Here is a 19,516-nt window from a genome sequence, read left to right as displayed (position 1 = left end):
CCACTCACCTCATGTTTCATCAAAATTTTGCTAAAACATAGTAATGACCTGGAATCAATCAATTATGCAGGTGTGACAACAAATTGATAAGTCATTCCATTTTCTGAGTGACATTAGCTCATTGCACTGATGAACAATCGCAATGAGATGAAAATGACAAAAGTTTTCTCATATATGTAGTGAAAGATTGATCAGAAAAACGATGATTATGTTTATACTAATTTATTATGTCAATGCATTGAAGAGAAAGAACTTAACATTACTTAAAGCAACCCATGTAAGGCTACAATGCACAGAGTAATTTAGGTACGATAGCTAAGTGAGGGAAGCTCAAGTAGCTGGCAATATATGGAGCCAACAAAAGAAGAGATTCTTTTCTACCGACATCAAACATAAAAAAAAAGTGGCCTAGTATGCACAGTCAGAATAGATAATAGCCACCCTCACCAACAAAACATCATAAACCAAGGTTTTAAACATTCATCTCAGTCATCATCCTCATCTTCCTCATCATCATCATCCTCTTCCTCATCCTCCTCTTGATGGTCCTGTATAAATATGAAAACAATGAGTCAAAGCAATACAAATCTTTCTTTTCCTTCAGTGAAAAATTCAAAAGAAGCAGCAATAGCTTTTAAGCTATGTGCCCCTATACATATGGAACCCCACATCTCAAGTAGATAAATCAAAAAGGTACCATCCACGTTTTGAAGTCCATATTTGACAAACTTCTCTTGGTAAGTCAAAAGGGTTAGTAAGTTGGGTAATAATTAAATTAAGAGCGTTTGCAAAACCATTCAAATTCCATTGAACATGAATCCAATTATCAGTCACATTTAGTTTCTTGGAACGTGAAAACAAATAAAAGCTAAATCCACTACATTTACTGCTTCACCAAAACTTTTTATTTCTCATGTTCACCCTCTAGAACTAAAATCTTGAAACAAAAAGCAACTCTGTTTGCAGAAATTATAGATAATATTCGTTAAGTGCAACCTCCTTATCATGCTCAGTTCAAGAAAATATACAGAATATATACCTCTGCACTGGCTTCATCATCTTCATCATTCACTTCAGATTTGGACTTGTCTGATTCATCATCATCTGCGGAGCTTGCCTGTAACCATTATAGAAAACAAAGTATATAAACAAGACAGACAATTAGAAACACCACACAAAACAGAACAACCAGCACAAGTTATTTACCTGCTTTTTATCATAAGCTTTCATAAGTTTTTCATACTCGACTTTCCTTTTTGCTGCCTTGGCTTCATATGGAGCTTTTTCCTTTTCATTCAAAAGAGAGGAGTCAAAATTAATTATTAAAATAAATCCCTTTTTCAATGGAATGAGTTCATTTGGTACATGTGTATTGATGTACTGGAATTCAATTGAAGCAACATTAGCTTACAAATAATAAACTATATATACTTAAACACAAACTTGTATCTGAATGCATCTAAAATCACGACAAAGAAGCGTAAATCCATATAAATAAAAGCAAAAATGTGTATTATCTATAAAAAATTGAACAGCTTACAGCACTGGATAGGGATTTCCATTTCTCTCCTCCAGCTTTCCCAACCTTCAATTAAAGAGTGTAGCAAAAAATTCAGATGTTTATTCAGAAAAGGGTACATCATAATTGAAGGTGAAGCAATTTAACAAGCTACTTACAGCAGACACAGCCTTCACATTAGGATTCTCAGCCTTAAAGGTCTTCCTGAACTCCTCACTATCACAGACCAGGAATGATCAGAATATTTTCTTAGGAATACGAAAAAGATAGTGTAAAGACAGATACAAACAGGAACACGAAGAAAGCACTGGGTGGTCTTTTAGGCTTGTTGGGGTCTTTCTTGGCCTTCTCCTTCTTTGCCTTTGGTGCACTGCCCTTGTCAGGCTTACTAGGAGCCTTCCTCTTTCCAATCTTTCTGAAAACAGTAGAAAAATATGTTCCATCACTACATTATTCCTGTCAAAGCTGGACGAACCATCAAGTATGTATAATCCGACATTAATAAACTGTTTAAAAATAAATAAATGCCTCACAAAGCCAACACTCTGACAAGGAGATACATAGTTATATGAAAAAATCATAATGCCACAAATAATTTCGCCGTGATGATACACAAACTAACCTGTCATCAACAGGCTTCAGTGCTTCTTTTGAGACCTTTGCTGCTCCCTTGCCCTTGGCATTCTTCATTGTTTAAGTTCCTGTACCACCACAATCTCCAGTAATCAAATAAGGTAATTATAATATTCTCAATAAAAAGGGACAAGAGATAGATAGAACTTCAAGAAGTTGAATAAAAAAATTTGCTCAACACATAAATCAGGATCCCACAAAAATCAGAGTAAATAAATACAACCTATAATGGAATAACTGATGCTGATAAAATGTTAAGTATCTACCACCATATACAAGTTCATTGTGTTTGAGCTTTTGTGGCGACAACATAATTTCACAAACCGCTGCCATGCACTATAGGTTAACTCATAAAAATCATATATTTATTGTAACAAGATCAGAATTCACACAAGAACTATAGAGTCAAAATGATGTTGATCAAATGTTACATATTTACCTAGTAGTCCACCCTAGAGAAACTAGTGTATGAGTTTCTGTAGAAACAAAAAAATTAACACACATGCAAATGAAATTGGCTTTTCCTTCTGATTTCAGAGATCAAAAACCAAAGTGAATCATCAAAAAAACAATATAACAATCATCAAAATAGAAGCACATGCAAGATCCTTAGCGCATGTATTATAATAGTACATGATTTTCTTCCTGTGACATGCTTTGAGGCCACAATTAACAAAATTTAAACAAATACATACAACGAAAAATATTGAAAAAGCCTAAAAACAGCTAATACCCTTTTGACTCTGTTCATGCAATATTCTCCCCTGACTCACCCTTTATTTTCAAACTCCTCAAAAAATCACAAACCACAACAGAAGACACAAAAAAAAACACATGCAAAGTTTGAACTTTGCAAATCTTCCAACCAGAAATTGAAGCCAAGAAATTCAACCCCTAAATAAAATAAGGGAAAAAAGAAGAAGAAGATATTATTGAAGAAGACGAATACTTTGAAAAGGGGTAAGCGTAACAGAGGAACTTACACGCGAAACAGAACAAAACAGAGAACAGAGAATCAAAGCTAAGACAGTACCACTAGCAAAAGCAGAGAGATAGCGGCTCTTGGAAACTAAAGAAGAGGGTACGAATGAATTGATCACAGTAACCGAATCAACCGGTTAAGTTTTGGAGACTTTGGTGTCTTGCCTCCACACGACTCTACCCGAGAATTGGCTTTCACCTGCTACACCCGGTATTCCACTCGACAATGATATTATGCTTATTTTAAATATTTAATGATTGTTATTGCTTTTCAATAATTACCAATTAAATAATTTTGTAAGCTTTACTCGTGATTATTTTATATCATAATTGACCGAAATTTTTCTATAAAAAGTCACCTAGGTGTTAAATTTGGGCCATAATCACTATATTTGATGGGATAGTGTGTGAATTACACTAAATATATTTTGAGGGATAAAAAAAATTGATTTCAAAACCAAAATTGATCTAATATAAAAATATTTAAATTAAATTACTCTCATTTCTATTTCATTTAATTAGATTAGTCTTAATTCTTTGAAATAGTATTATATCAAAACTTGATAATTTATATTATTAAGTAAAAAGAATGTTTTTATTTATTATTATTTTAAAAGTTTATTACTGATGTGACTTCACATCCAGATATAGATTCTATTTCTTTCAAAATTCTGTCAATTATTTTATTTTATTCTAATTTATTTTCAATTATGTGCTTTTTAAGGAAAAACAATCATCATTGTGATAATGTTTACATATATTTTAATTAACATCATATCATATTCAAATTAACAAATCTTATATGATATAAGTTTAGTATATGAATACATAATTGGTAATTTAAATATATATATATATATATATATATTATCATTATAATGTAAAAGACTATATTAGTATATGTAAAAATTAAGAGAAATTTTCTCCATTTATACTTTTTACAAATGAAATAGGATGAATTACTTTTATTTCTTTGAGGACAACAGTGAAGTAATGGAAGACTTGAACCAATTTTTTGTTTTATTTTTTCACTTCTACTTAAAATTTTACACCTTAAATAGTTATATTATTTAATTCACTATATTATATAATATTGTACATTGCTTGATTTCTTCCTGATTTGATTATAAGCCTTTTAGATCTTGTTTTACCTGGGTGAAGTTCTAGAATTAATTTTCATTCTTTTGTTAAGTAATGTGTGAATAAAATTGGATTAAAATACATTATTCATAAAATTTCTCAAAGATTATAAAAATGTTATTAGAAGAAATTGTATGTTAGCACAGTTTAAAAAAAATAACATTTATTATTATCTAGTTAATTATTATTTCTATTAATTATTATCATATATTCTATTTTATTTCTTATTATTTTTATTAAATTAGACAAATGAATTAAATAAATAGTACATAGATGTATGCAAATTTGTGCATATGAGTACCTAGAATTTTTTATTAATAGGTATAGTCTACCTATATATCGTTTTTGTTAACATATGAGTTTTGGTTTAGTATCCTCATATTTTTGTATTTTTTTTTTAATAATCATTTGTCATTTTTTTCATGTGATGACAAATGATTATTGTTACTTGAAGTGTCAGTCTAGTTAAAATGTCAAGTAGCATAGTGATGCCTAATATAATTTTTTTTTATAAAAAATAAAAAAAATTTAATGACATGCAATGGACATCAATGACTTCATCCAAGGATGGTGAGAGACCAAAAATGTTATCAAGAGAATTAAATATGAAATGGTGAAATCCAGGAAATACCAAAAGCATGCCATTTGGGAAAAAAAGTCTAGAAATTCTTCCAAACTTATCCATTATATTAATGACACAAGATTTGAGTCATTTGATTCTCACTGTGACATTTTAAGAATCATATTTTACATTTGAAGAAATAATCATCACTTAATCAAAAGTGAAAGTGATATAGGATTTATGTTGTAATTTTTTTAGGAACATTTGTCACTTGAATACAATAGGGTAGTGTGGTTATACGTATTTAAGTGTTTTTAATACTTTATTTTTCTTTTTCAATAATATTTCAAAAAAGATTGTGATTTTTTTAGTTGCATATAACTTCTTGTAACAAATAATTCAAAAAATAATAGAATAATCCAACTAAGGTTGTTTGGATTAAACTCAATGTAGATTATTTGTTGAATAAAACTTATATAAAAATATGCGTGCATATTTATTTTCATCATGAATACATTATGTTGATTTTCCTAAATATTTTCAATTTTTTTATCATTTTTTTTAACTAGAAAATGTTTTTTACTCAATCAATTCATCCCGATTGTAATTTTAGCTGTAACTTTATATATATATAATTTTTTAATGTAAAAATGATTTATATTTTGGAAACACAATAATCATATTTAAACTTTATGTAATTTAAATTTTTATAAAATATTTTATTCTTTTTACTGTGGAGATAATAACACATTCTTATTCTTTTTACATAAGTATTCTACTGACTTTTTTTTTGTACTTTTGTTGCAAAGATAATATATTCATTTTTCTTTAAAAAAATACTATCATTTATTTTTTCATAGAATTTTCTTTTATCATCTATTAATTTAAGAGTTATGAATCATTATATTTACAATACATTATTATTTTTCTTAATATTATATAATTTTATTTATGAATTATTTGAAAACTAATTATTGTTTATTAACCCTTTTTGGTGTGTGAAGTATAATTAAAAATATTATATAAATTATTTAAGGTTTGGGACACATCAACATAAATACTAAATTAGAGGAATTGATATAATTTCTTAAAACTTTCTTAATCTCTCATAATAGTGTTTAAAAATCAAGATACTAAACTAATTTTCTAATTCGTATATCCGTAAGAAAAATGAAATCAAAGACAATAGTTGAATTTTAAATCAGGAGAAATTGCCTATATGTTGATCTGGTGGTGGGTGTGATTAGGATAGCCACTTTAAATGCATATTTGGCCCCACCAGAACCTTAACATTAAATTAATTTCACGTTATGATTCCTATAAATTGTTCATATTAATGGATAGTATCATCAATACATTATTTTCAACATACTATTCTGGGATGAATTTGATGCCAGGGACACTAAATAAAAGACAAAACCAAGTTCTTTATTGGCACTAACAAAAAATTCATCTCACAATAGTGTGTTTGGAAAAGTATGTCAAAATACAGCTAAAATACAGTTTAACAAAATCCCTGGCAGAAAACAAAAGCTAAAATACTTTTAGCAGAAAAAAAAGTATGTGTCCTGCAAAATTTACAACCCTGAGATACAACATAACTGCTGCTGCTATAAACTCAAATGTTGAAAATTTGGCTATCAAAACAAAAAGGCAATTCCTGCAAATTCTAATTGCTGAAGGATTGGTCCTGAAAATTTCAGCAGGAAAAGAATGGGTACAACAATATGAATCATTGGGGTTTCTTTTGATTGTTGCGGTTTTCCTCAGTAATTGTTTGAAACTCTTTCTCACTAGCTGCAATTAGGCGTTTGAAAATGTCATATGTAGTAAGCCTGATGCTGTAAATATAAACATGGACTGGATCAGGTAATTAACCATAACAATGTGGTTAATGTCACAAGAATGGAATTAAGAATCAGCAGAACTGGAATATCAAGAGGTGCAGTGTGAAGATTGAAAACTTATCAGAAATAGAAGATCACAAGTACCTGCTATTTGGTAGGTTTTTCAAAGCATTTGGCACAAATCCCCGATACAGGCCAATAACTCCATCCCTTGCCACAATACCTGCATCAATGAAATAATTGTATAAAACTACTTAAACATTAAAACTTCAAAGGTGTACATGCCCTGGTTATCGTACAGTAACTTTATTAGTAACATTCCTGATCCTGCTATGATGGTAGAATGAATTTTCCTAACTAAAGATGGCATGTAATCCACGGATGAGGTAATGATAATACTGAAGAAGACTTAAGACACACATAACAATGGTGATTACTTTGAAGCTGATAAGAAAAACTTATAAATATGGTTATTATAGTTCTTTATTGTCATTAATGTGTGCATAACATGGGTGACTATAGCATGCTGATGCTAAAAGGTAAATCCGAGAAGTACTAACCTGAAATGGCATCTAATACTGTCTTATAAGGTGTACCCTTCAATTGCATTTGTCTTCGCACCGTGTCCAGAGGATAGCATGTAATTGTGGCAAGTGATGCTGAAATAACAGCAGTGAGTAAAGAGGTTTCAGTTCTCTTCTGATATTTCTCTGGCAATGACTTCTTTAATCTATTGTCCATAGAAGGTCAGAATAAATTAATGTCAACGTCTTTCCAATATCCAATGTTCTTAAAAGACAAAAGCTTACTGATCAACTCACAAATCAAACACACAGAAGTTCACTGCAATATATGGAGCAATTCCAATGAGAGAAGGCCCAAGGCCATAGTAAAAAGATGCAAATCCTTCCTCCCTTAGCATGCTCAAGGCAACCTAGAAACAATATGCTTCAGTTACAGAGGAAGATCTTGTGAAAATACCTAGGCAGGCAAGTTTATAAATACCTGTGACATTGTTCGATAACCAGGTTCAACAGCTAAACGTAATCTTAGAACATCTAACGGGTAGGTGATCTACAAATAAACATATACAACCTTAGATACATACACTGATATTCAGAAGTAAGAAAAATATAAAAAAATTTAATTTTAAAAATAAGAAGTTGCTCATAAGTGTTTAAACACACAAAGGTTTAATCCCTTAGATTAAACAAAGCAACATTACGAAAGCAGCTGCATATCATACAAGGTTGGGCATCACAATGAATTACTTACAAAAGTTGATGTCATGCCAGCAAAAGCACCTGCTGCAAGTCTTCCCACAACAGAGAGCTCACCATCCTTTCCCTTGAATATTTTCTATAAATTCAAAGGTATAACTTAGACACCAACATGCAATATTTGGGGGTATAAGAAATTCATGAAAGATAATTGACAGTTAACCTTGTAAAATTCGTAAGAAAAAAGCTGGACTGCACTGTAAGGTATAACTCGGATCACCTGGAACATTAAAAGTAGAGACACTAAAACAAATGAAAAGACTAGTCAACAGAATAAGAAGATATACATACAGAAATACCAATTACCAATAAATTCGTTCCTAATTATAGAGACCTGGGGGAGATTGCCCTTCCAATAACCTTTAATGCCTTCTTCCTTCCCTATAACATTTATAGCCTGTAAATAATGACAATGTAAGCCCCAACAAAAAATTCACTGGTATTATTCAAACCATTTATGAGAGAATGCCATGCATCTAATAAGGACAACAACATGATTATCAAGGAAAGAAATTGGGAAAGACAGCTAAAATATGCATTTCGTAAATGATATATATATATATATATATATATATATATATATATATATATATATCCTTAATCAGAAAAGGTAATTAATCATAGGGATTCAACAAAGCTATACAATGACTGCAACTGCATAACACAACCCGCAGCCTTATATCCAAGCTTGGGACCAGCTATGCAAAGATTAGCAACTGAGCTCTACACAGGATTAGAAACTTAAGAAGTCCTTCTATCCATTAGTTGGAAGTCATCACAGACACAATTTGAACATTTCCTTTCTAATAAAACAGCTACATTTGAAATTATAGAGTTTCAATGGAGAAGGAAAGAAGACACTTAATAATTTGAAATCTGATTATGCCATTCTGCTCATTAATTGAGCTCAAGTAATGTTGTAGCATCATACTCACAGGCCTATTCAGTAAGATTTGAAAAACAATAAGAATCCTAAAATATTCCAACAGCTACAATCATCATGCTTTCAAGAGGAAACAACCTAAACAAACACCACAAATTATCAACCATTAACCAAAAGCAAAGAAACATATCTTATCAAGCATTTACAAACACTCCCACTTTTCAATAATGGACTTCGACAAGTTGATAACAACACATACACTATTCTATCAACAGTGGCCAAAGAATAAGCCAGCTACTCCACATTTTGTGGTTCTCAGAATAATCTTTTCATAACTTTACTTCCCGTTTTCAAATTCGATTTAGAAAATCTTTTCATGGTTGTGTTCTCACTAATAAAAAAATTCCCTAAGGAGACATGGCCCCATTCTCCAAAGGAGACATGTTACCGAAACTCATTAACAAGAGAAGCTCTAATATAAAATTAAAACATGGATTCATGGTGAACCAAAACTATAATTTTAAATTATATCACAAATTCATAAGCGTCACAAAATTCAACACTAGTGACATATATATATATATATATATATATATATATATATAAACAGAACCAAACACAGGAAAAGAAGTTGTGATTATTCGATACCTCCATGAAACCAATCGCCCTCTTGGCACTTTCTTGTCCAACTCGCACGCCGTGAGTCTACAAAATACCCAATGTTGTGTTGACCGAACTTTCAGACACTAACTTATCCGCGAAAACGGCAATAAAAAAAAACGAAACGAATGCGCACCTGCATGAGAAGCTTGATGCGGTCAAGGGGGGCGGTGACGGATTTCGCGGCGGCGCCGGCGATGGCGGCAGCGAGGAACAGAGCAGCGTCTTTAGGCACCAATGCCCCCAACGCGAGTGGGTGCTGCAGAAGCTGAGCCGGCGTCGGCGAGAATTCCCTGTCGAATTTCCTTTCTGCCACCGACACGCTCGCGAAATTACAGCGTTTGCCACTGCCGGGTGCGAAGTGGAGGACGACGACGCCGTCTCGGAGCGGAGGAACGACGTCGTCGTTGGCGGAGGATTTGAGGACAGGGATTTTGCGCCACGTAAGCGTGGCTCTCTCCTCGGATTCTGCCATGTCGGAAATTTGAAACTTCGGTAAGTGTCGGAAATGAGAGAAAAAACGGAGGATAACTTAGTTTGGTGCGAAGAGAGAGAAGTTGGAGCCAATTTAAAGTATGAATGGAAGAAGAAAGATAAAAGGAAACACGTGTTTTCTATGGCTGTTTCTCACTCCACCTTATTATTTAAGACATACACCTACTATAAAATTAAAAACTTAATATTGCTATTAGCTTTATATTTGTTTAGATGTAGAAATTTGGAAGTGATAGTTAGATATTCCGAATTTAGATATTTGCAACTTTATTTTTTATTTATTTAAGTTTTTATATGATTATATTTTGAATTCTAGATTTTTATATTCGAAATGGTATGTTAAAAATGTATTGAGAATCAAAATTTAAAATTTATTTATGTTTGTTTACCAATCTATATATATATAAAACATATTTTGACATTTATCTCATTGTATTACATTTTATTTATCACCTAAATTATTTGTTTTCATATGGTTTAATTAATATTTTGTTTTTTAAATAGGAAAAATTATTAAAGATGACTGAAACTCAAGAAATAGCTAAAATTTAAATTAATTTTGAATTAAATTACATTTATATAATTTATTTCAATCTATGTTTATCTCATTAGGTAAGAATGTAGAGAATTTCTAGTTTGAAATTAGTATTTTAATATTAATAAATTAATGTGTGGATTGATATGGAGAATTGAATGGAGTGCAGAGAATTGCATGATTAATTATTTATTATGCCTTTAAACATTATCAATTCATGTAATTATTCCAAACATTTATTTGGAAACAAAGTCCTTATATTGAGATTATGGAAATTCGAATATCAAATAATGGATATTCATCTAATAAAATTACATTGATTGTTAATTATTGGGTTCTTTATAATTATTAATGTTTTTATTAATTAAACCAAGTCAGTATAAACTTTATATCACACACTTCTTTAAGATTTTAATTTTTATTCAATATTAAGAACTAGATAAATTTTTTTAATAATATAAGTGAACTATACACGATTTTATAAGGTAAAATTAAGTTTAAAGTTGACTTTTTTTTAAATAGTATGAGAACCACTTATAGTATATTAACATTTTATTGAATTTATTAAATTATCTATTATTTTTTACTTATAAATTAAAGAAAATGCGACTGTGAAAAGATAATTTATTAAAGATGATTAATCAAATTTTTAAGAAAAATTAAAAATACTTAATTCGTATTTGTAATACGTAGATAAAAATAATTTTAAAAGAGTATGGATAAGAAAGAAAAAAATGAAAACAAAAAGTACATAAATAATAGAAAAGTAAACATTTTTAAAAGTAGACACATTCTATTTTTTTTAAAAAAATTTAAAATTAAAAAGCGGATATTATTTTTAAACATTTTCTAAAAATATATTGTTATCAAATATTTTTTTAGTTTTTATTTTAAAATGAAAAAATTAAGAAAAGAAACAGATAAACCTTAAAGTTATTGTTAATTATTGTTTCTAATGCATATTGATTCGTCTATTTCTTTTAGCTCTTTAGTCACAATTAATTAATGCATAATTTTGGTTTCTTGATATTTTTTTATTTTCATTCATTACTGTAATATTTTTAATTATTATGATTTCTTTGTTTATATAAAATCTTCAAAATCCTTATCTTTTTACTCAACTAATTGATAATTTAGTACTGTGGATATGAAGTGAATTAAAATTTCCAAATTCATAAACTTTATAATAATGTGATTTTACGAAGAATTTTAAGAAAGTAATTGACTTTTTTTTTCAGAGAATTTGAAATATTTTGTTTAGATAAAAAAAATTGAAATTTTAGAAATTTGTGAGATTATTTTGATTATTTAAAATTAAAATATTTAATTTATTTTAAAAAATATGAATTTAAAATTCTTCATATTTTTTACTAACAGATTCATATTTATTCTCTTCCTATTTTTTTTCTAACTCCATTTTAATTGAGACATTGTGTCAAGTCGAGTCGGACCTTTCTCAAACCGAATGAGTTTAGGCCCACCTCGTGTCAAGTTGTGTTGGATCCACATTGAGTGAAGTAGAGTCAGGCTTTCTCGGACCTAGTTGAGTTGAGCCACATTAGGTTAGGTGATGCGGGCAACATGATACCAACTTTGAGCTAAGTCAAGTTGGGCTCATATCAGGTCAAGTTCAGAAGAAGTCATGTTAATTTATATTGTGATAGGGTCAGACCCACTTCGAATTGAGTTGAGTTAGACCCATTTTAAACCAAGTTCAAAACATGTCATGCTAATTTAGGCTGAGACAAGGTCGACCAAGGTTGGATCTATGTCAAATAATATCAGGTCAGGCTAAACTCAGATTGGGTTGTGTCGACCTAGTCAAACAAGTCAAGTTGAGCCTTAATAGTAAAAGTTAATTAAGGATCAATTTATAATAAGTTTAAAATATTTAGGGATCATTTTGCAAGATAAAAGTATATAAAAATTAATTGAAATCTTGACTTTTATTTGGGGGGTGGTTTAAAGCTTTTTCATTCAGCCAACTCATTTTGTGGACAATGAAGTTATTTGGGGGGGGGGGGGGGTAGGGGTTGATCCATGGTCAAATTTCAAGCTTTTATGATAGTGACAAAACTTTATACATGGATTATAATTTCAGAAAGTACATAAACATATAGATTGGAAATATTTCTGGTGACACAGACAATTTTACATATAATGCTTATTGGGGGGTGTTCTTTATATGAATTACATATAATGCTTATTGGAGGGTTTTCTTTATATGAAAAAAGCATGTCCCAATAACAAAGTAGCATAGGAAGATCCCAAGTCCTTTCATTTAGTGAGAAGTTCCCTCCTACAAAGATATAAATGGAAGAAATACTGAATCAAGATATATACCAAATCAAAGTGTTATGTTCTACCATCTTAAATGATCGCACATAATTACTATACCTGTAATATGAAAGTTTGGGTTATTATCGTTATTATCGCCAAAGCAAGTGAACCTATCTCTGCAAGGTTGAAGTTGAGGTTCATTTGTATTCCCAGAATCCAAGCAACAATCACACAAATGGGAACCTATATTGTAATCAAGTTTGCTAATCAAAACTTTTATTGATAAAAAATAGAATCACTTATTTTTTTTTAAGGTGAAGGCTTACCACAAAAATGCTAATTCCAGTTATAGAACCTAAAGAAGCACTTAAGGAGATGTCTGTAGTAAGATCATTAGGTTAGATTCGAGAAGTTAAATTACATGTCCAAGTATAAAAGAATATCTCATTTAAACAGATAATAATGCAAGAAAATGTTGGAATCAGAACCTGGCACTGTCATGTGCTGTTGACCAAAGTTATTGTTGGAGCTATGTGAAGAAGAAATATTTGATAAAAGCAAGAGCGATCGCAACCATCTTCCTATTAATTGTGCATTGGAGATAATGGAACTAGAACTTGACAGTGTCATGTGTTGTGTTGTTGATAAGAGATATTTGAGTTTTGTGAAGTAGAAGGATTTGGTAGCACCGAGCGCGACCATCTTCCCCTTGGTTGTTCATTAAAGATGATGTAATCAGAACTTGACACTGTTGTGGGTTGTTGACTAGAAATGTTGAAGTTTTGCCAATTATAAGGATTTGATAGAAACAAGCACAACCATCTTTCTCTTTGTTGTTCATTAGAGATGATGAAATCAGAACTTAACACTATTGTAGGTTGTTGATCAGAAACATTTGAGTTTTGCGAAATAGAAGGGTTTGAGATTAACGAGCGTGACCATCTTCCCCTCAATTGTTCACCAGAGATGGTGGAATCTGAACTTGACACTATTGTAGGTTGTTGACTAGAAACCTCAGAGTTTTGCAAAGTAGAAGAATTTAATTGAAATGAACGCAACCATCTTCCCCTTAGTTGTTCATTAGAGATTATGGAATCAGAAAATGACACTGTTGTGGGTTAATGATCAGAAATGTTGGAGTTTTGCAAAGTAGAAGGATTTGATAGTAACGAGTGTGACCATCTTCCCCTCAATTGTTCATTAGAGATGAGGGAATCTGAACTTGACATTGTTGTGGGTTGTTGACCAGAAACGCCAGAGTTTTTCATAGTAGGAGGATTTAATTGAAATGAATGTAACCATCTTCCGCTTAGTTGTTCATTAGAGATGATGAGATCAGAACTTGAGACTGTTGTGAGTTGTTGATGAGAAACGTTGGAGTTGGAGTTTGGCAAAGTAGAAGGATCTGATAGTAACGAGCGTGACCATCTTCCACTCAATTGTTCATCAAAGATGATGGAATCTGAACTTGACACTATTGTGGGTTGTTGACCAGAAACATCAGAGTTTTGCATAGTAGGAGGATTTGATTGAAATGAACGTAACCATCTTCCGCTTAGTTGTTCATTAGAGATGGGATCAGAACTTGAGACTGTTGTGGGTTGTGTCGTGGGTTGTTGACCAGAGACATAAGGGTTTTGCCAAATAAAAGGGTGAGAACTTGGCAGGGTTGGCATTTGTTGATGAGAGATGTTGTTGGAGTTTTGCAGAATAGAAGAATTTGATGGAAGTATGTGATTTGGATTGGAAATAGCTCTCCTTGGCCTTGCCGAAGCAGCAGCCACAGATGTGTCACGGTGGGAATTTCGAAAGGAAGAAGAGCATCTTGAACTTGAGGTGTTTGTGGACCTTGAACTCGTCATCTTCACTGGCTTCACATAAATGGTATAGGCTTGGAACTTGCTTCTTTTACATATAGAAATATTAAGTGGATCCTTAATTTACTTCTAACATTTCTGTAATTTTAGTAAAGTCTTAAAATGCATCATTCACGTTGATCAATTCAAAGTCACCATAAATAACTTTTTTTGCGTCTTAAAAAGTTACGTTAGACGATAATTTTTCTTTATTAAGAATTGGAACAACTTGAGCAAATGTTAATGTGAAACGCGTTCAAATAATGTAAAAGTTACGCAGAAGCTTTCATCATCAGGCAAGAAAATCAAACTTTTGTGCAAATGTTAATGTGAAACGCATTCAAAATAATATAAAAATTTGCAACTAATGTAAAAGTTACGTAGAAGCTTCAGCATCAGGCAAGAAAATCAAGGTGTTCTCTTTTAATAGTGGGAGATTGGTGAATGCTTGAAGTTACATATGCTTATATAATTTAATTTCTTACACATATTTTTTTTTTTTTAAATATTATCTCTTTAAAAGAATTTTACATTCTCGCATTTGTATACACACAGAATTCAATACAAAGTACTAATAATATAAAATTATAAATGACATATTTTACTAAATGGTACAATATATTACCTTTGCTTCTTTCAACTTTCATTTTAACTTTATTTTTCAAACAAAAATAACCATCTAATCAACCACTAACTACAAAACATTTCCCTAGAATAATACATATAACAACAAAAAAACATAACTTATTTTTTTATGGAAACCAAAACTTCAAATCAAAACTTTACAAATGAATAATTTACCTTAAAAAGAATCCACATTAATTACTTCACTACCAATTACTGAAAAATATTAAGAATATAATACGCACTTGAGATATATAAACCAAAGCACCTCTAGATATGATTTTAGAAATCATCAAGATGTAGAGGAGAACAAGGACAAGTTTCCTTATTGAGTGTCCAACGGAAAAAATGAAGTTATTGTAGAGCGAGATTCATGAAATGAAATTGAAGACATTTAAAGCTGTTGCACATAATGAGAAAGAGAATCTCAAAGGAGATACAATTGAAAAATAAAAGTGAGGACAAGATTTAAAGACACAAGAAAAACTGTTCTAATTTAGCATCTGATATCAAGAAGAAATCAATACAACTTTCAAGAAGAGCTAACTAAAGAAAATATTCAAATAATGAGTACGTGACAAGTAAAGAGCGAAATTTACGTGATTCAAGGAGTATTAGATAAATCATATCAATGTTCCTAGAAGAGAAATATTTTTTTAAACCAAATAGTAAATATTAAAAAAAATATTTCCATATTCAGCATCCAAGGTAATTACAGTAACATCAAAGATTATAAAGGAAATAATTCCAATTGTTTCATATACTCAAAGGTGCAGAGAATATAATCAAATTAAGAGTTTCCATATTCAGTATCTAACGTGATGAAGAAGATGAACAATGCACTGAAATGAAGGATACCTAGGGATTAAAACCTTAATGAATCAATGTTCACATTGGAACTGAAAAAAGAAACATTTCAAATACAATTGAAGTTCAAGACGCAGTAGAATCAATCAAAAGGAAAGATCTCCTTATCTAGAATCTAACGACTATGTGAACAAAGATATGAATGAAAGCTTCAACGATCACAATTGGAGCAGAAGAACAAAAAATGACGAAGCATACAAGTATACAAAGACTACTTCAAACAATTTACCATTCATTGTATTATTGTGTTGAGAGAATATTTCACATTTATTGTTAAAAGCACTCATAGTTGGGGAGTGAGCCTTGTATTGAAAATACTTCACTGTATGAAGACTACCTTGTAAGCTTTCATTGTTTTCTCTCTTGTCGAGAGTGTTTTCTAACTTGTTGGGAGGTGATACAATTGTCCTTGAGTTTGAGAGGAGTTGATGGAGGGTAGCGGAAGACTTGTAGGAATCCATTGAGGAAAACATCGAATGGCCGTGGAGGAGAAGTGGTTTGGGAGTGAGGTTTTAGGTACAAGGGCCAAGGAAGAGGTTAGAACAACTTCCTTGAGTTTCTAGAATGCCAAAGAGCACCAAAGAAGTTTGCTGAGAATTTCATAAGCACAATTTCAAATATCATTCAAGTCTAAAATGTACAAGTGAGGAGTATCTTATTTATAGCTTAAGGAGACTTCTAATATGACTATTGAGTTCTAAATATACTCTTCAATCCTAACATGCCATGTGACAATACTAAGTACAAGAAACTCTCCACTCATGAGTTGACACATGACACAAGAGGATTGAAGAATTCTTTATAAGAGGCACCTTGCTTAGTCTATAGGAAAGGTTTGAAGAGTTACTCTTTCCAATGAGGAAGTGCCTAAAGGAAGGTTTTCATTGCCTTCGCGTTGGCTCTATTCTCTCCTGTCATCGTTGCCACCACCGTGCCTATTCAATATTTCGTTACTGATGTCGCTGCATGCCGCCACCGCTGTTCGCTGCCACTACTGCCCTTCACCACCTCTTCTGCCCTTCACGCAAGTTTGGTGGTTTTAAGTTTTTTGAATATTTTTTTAGTATTATTAATTTGTACATCTTTGTATTTATTATTAATTTATATTATGTTAATTTTTAGTTTAGAATAGAATTATTAATTTTTTATATTGTAATTAGAGTATAAAATAGCGATTATGACCATAACTGTCGTTTATGTGTGTTGATACACGACAATTCTAGAGTCGATGTCTATTTCGCAATAGAATAAACTACGTGTTCATAGACAACGATCCTATAATCATTATGTAATTTCCAAAATAACCGTTGTGTATTACCTTTTCTGCACTAGTGATAGCTTTGTGAATTTTCTTTGTTATTATTATTTATAAATATAATTTCTTATTCAAAATCCATGTTTCTGTTTTTGCCAAACCAAGTTAATCCCTCGTGCAAAGTTATCTAGAGCAATAAGTCACTGGTATGACTTACTTCTGCATTCATATGGAACAATTCACCATAGTTTTAGCTACGCACTCTATGACCATTGAATCCTATGGATGACTTAATAGGGTTCAAAAACATGAACCCTATTTAACACCTTTCATTCTCCCAATGAATGTCTACAGTTATGCCTCACGCCTCATATTTAACATAGTTGGGCTTGAGCTAAGTGACTTCTCATCTAGGCGTGATCGGGCTCGCCTGGGTGAGTTGTACGAAAACAGGCCCAACGTCTCTAGAATGATCTCGCCTCGGCGTGACTGAGCTCGCTTGGGCGAGATCCTCTAGAAGCTTCTAGCTTAGGCGAGCTTGGGTGAGTGTTGGAGCGTTCCAACTTCCCCTTTTTATCTTTGTATATTCTCCTTTTTTTCTTTCATCTCCATTTTTTACCTAGAATCCTGAAATTAACACAAATTTGGGAATAAATCGTTCTTATTCATATTATAATCACAAAATATGTAAAGAGATTTAAATTCATAAATTAAGGGTTATATTATAGTTATTTAATCAATTAGTATCCATAAGTGTTTGAATTTTAATATGAAATATTATTAAATATGACACTTATAAATGAGAAGAATATGAAGACATGTTCATTATACAACAATGATACATCGAATTTAAGAAGAAGGGCTTTGACGATAACGAGTCCTCTAGAAGAACCAATATCGTCTGAAAAGCAAGTGTTTTACTTTTGGCTTCGTGCATCACTGTTTAAGTCCTTCCACCTCTTAAAAGCTTGCAATAGACTGTGCTCAAACGCAAACACCCTTTCACTTTTACAAGGGTAAAAAGGTATTGTTAGACCAAGACGAAGATGAAGAACCTTATCATCTGAACAAGGAGTATTTATGATGGTTGTAGCAAAATATGTTGCCATCTCTTATGGAGAAATATATAGATTTTTTGATGTCTCATGACTTGCATTTGTTTGACATATCCAAGTTTTTGTGCAAAAAATTTTAAGCGGTATTGAACCAGAAATGAAACCTCTTCAATATGTAACCCCCTTTTCATCCATACCTTTTGTTAACATTACATTTTCCCCATCTAGTGCTCAAATATTCACAAAGCACATGGAATATTGCTATCTTCTACTCACAACAAAGACCTTCATGGTTCGACTACGCACTTGCTATATGAAGTTCTACCCACAAGACACCACCCATTTGTTGATGATGCTTAAAAAGGGGGACAACTCTTAGCAAAAATTTCTTATGATGAAAAAACAAATGGAGCAAGAAAAACTCATGCTTAAAAGAAGATGCAGGTATCAGGAGACAAAAGTCCATATGAGGGGGAGCCTTTAAGAAGTAGAAAGGATGTATAAGATAAGCCTCCAAGAAACTAAAAGAAGTAGACTAAAAGACAGAGTCTTCAGACTCATAAGCTAATGGGAACAACCCACAAGCGTTGACTGTTGATTAAGTACTTAATTGATTGTAGACGTTCATCAACAAAAATTAAAGACTAAACAGATCAATCTTTCTTGTTGTGATTTAGTTTTTTCCAGAAATTCACGTATGAATATCCACTGAATTAAGGACAAAACGCGACAAAATTTCAGGTCAAACGGATGAGTATTCACCCACGAAAAAATCAAACAGTTTCACACACAAACGAACCTTCCTTTCAGTTCAAGCAGTGATCAATACAAAGTTTATTGCCAGTCTTGTGGGACGAATCTGAGGCTCAAATCTCAGCCAAAACTCAATAGACACAGTGAGCAACGTCTGGTAAAAATTTCAAACCAAAACACTCAAGGAGTAAGGTGTAGTAAGTCCCAAACCGAGAGTGAACAAAACTGGTTTTCCGAAAACAAAACGTCCTAACTTTTCTTCCCCGTATCTTCTTTTTGTGATTCGTTTAT

General features: G+C 31.6%; 3 protein-coding genes across 5 annotated transcripts; all 3 read right to left on the bottom strand.

The window, feature by feature from the left end:
- Positions 1-238: 238 nt before the first annotated feature.
- Positions 239-3,358, bottom strand: LOC137818407 (high mobility group B protein 1). 3 transcript variants are annotated; one of them, XM_068621817.1, is made up of 8 exons: positions 3,186-3,358; positions 2,142-2,220; positions 1,809-1,934; positions 1,678-1,735; positions 1,541-1,585; positions 1,207-1,287; positions 1,040-1,117; positions 239-548 (listed from the first exon to the last, which is right to left on the bottom strand). In XM_068621817.1, the coding sequence occupies exons 2-8, from the start codon at positions 2,207-2,209 to the stop codon at positions 486-488; spliced, it is 519 nt and encodes a 172-aa protein (XP_068477918.1). In that variant the 5' UTR covers positions 2,210-2,220; positions 3,186-3,358; the 3' UTR covers positions 239-485. The 3 variants fall into 3 exon arrangements, with proteins under 3 accessions (XP_068477918.1, XP_068477919.1, XP_068477920.1); XM_068621818.1 differs by having other exon boundaries at positions 3,138-3,254; XM_068621819.1 differs by lacking the exon at positions 3,186-3,358 and adding an exon at positions 2,886-3,139.
- Positions 3,359-6,121: 2,763 nt separating this feature from the next.
- Positions 6,122-10,123, bottom strand: LOC137819148 (probable envelope ADP,ATP carrier protein, chloroplastic). Its single transcript, XM_068622912.1, has 10 exons — positions 9,642-10,123; positions 9,494-9,550; positions 8,297-8,359; positions 8,126-8,182; positions 7,958-8,041; positions 7,688-7,756; positions 7,504-7,616; positions 7,243-7,412; positions 6,827-6,905; positions 6,122-6,676 (listed from the first exon to the last, which is right to left on the bottom strand). The coding sequence occupies exons 1-10, from the start codon at positions 9,978-9,980 to the stop codon at positions 6,568-6,570; spliced, it is 1,140 nt and encodes a 379-aa protein (XP_068479013.1). The 5' UTR covers positions 9,981-10,123; the 3' UTR covers positions 6,122-6,567.
- Positions 10,124-12,592: 2,469 nt separating this feature from the next.
- Positions 12,593-14,698, bottom strand: LOC137819149 (vacuolar cation/proton exchanger 1-like). Its single transcript, XM_068622913.1, has 4 exons — positions 13,304-14,698; positions 13,142-13,194; positions 12,933-13,058; positions 12,593-12,834 (listed from the first exon to the last, which is right to left on the bottom strand). The coding sequence occupies exons 1-4, from the start codon at positions 13,515-13,517 to the stop codon at positions 12,817-12,819; spliced, it is 411 nt and encodes a 136-aa protein (XP_068479014.1). The 5' UTR covers positions 13,518-14,698; the 3' UTR covers positions 12,593-12,816.
- Between the last annotated feature and the right edge of the window lie 4,818 nt (positions 14,699-19,516).

This window comes from Phaseolus vulgaris, chromosome 10 (assembly GCF_000499845.2).
Source record: "Phaseolus vulgaris cultivar G19833 chromosome 10, P. vulgaris v2.0, whole genome shotgun sequence".
In the NCBI taxonomy this organism is placed as follows: domain Eukaryota; kingdom Viridiplantae; phylum Streptophyta; class Magnoliopsida; order Fabales; family Fabaceae; genus Phaseolus; species Phaseolus vulgaris.
Note: the sequence above shows the minus strand (reverse complement) of the source record. Positions and strands in the feature narration are given on the sequence as shown.

Excerpts from the sequence above, each read along its gene's own strand:
- LOC137819148 (XM_068622912.1), bottom strand. The coding sequence starts at position 9,980 with ATGGCAGAATCCGAGGAGAGAGCCACGCTTACGTGGCGCAAAATCCCT. Across the intron at positions 8,183-8,296 it reads GGAAGGGCAATCTCCCCCAG|GTGATCCGAGTTATACCTTA; the intron begins GTCTCTATAATT and ends TTAATGTTCCAG. Across the intron at positions 6,906-7,242 it reads AGTATTAGATGCCATTTCAG|GTATTGTGGCAAGGGATGGA; the intron begins GTTAGTACTTCT and ends TCATTGATGCAG.
- LOC137818407 (XM_068621817.1), bottom strand. The coding sequence starts at position 2,209 with ATGAAGAATGCCAAGGGCAAGGGAGCAGCAAAGGTCTCAAAAGAAGCA. Across the intron at positions 1,288-1,540 it reads GGAAATCCCTATCCAGTGCT|GAAAAAGCTCCATATGAAGC; the intron begins GTAAGCTGTTCA and ends TTGAATGAAAAG. Across the intron at positions 549-1,039 it reads ATGATGAAGCCAGTGCAGAG|GACCATCAAGAGGAGGATGA; the intron begins GTATATATTCTG and ends ATATTTATACAG.
- LOC137819149 (XM_068622913.1), bottom strand. The coding sequence starts at position 13,517 with ATGGTCGCGCTCGGTGCTACCAAATCCTTCTACTTCACAAAACTCAAA. Across the intron at positions 13,195-13,303 it reads ACAGCACATGACAGTGCCAG|ACATCTCCTTAAGTGCTTCT; the intron begins GTTCTGATTCCA and ends ATCTTACTACAG. Across the intron at positions 13,059-13,141 it reads CTGGAATTAGCATTTTTGTG|GTTCCCATTTGTGTGATTGT; the intron begins GTAAGCCTTCAC and ends ATTACAATATAG.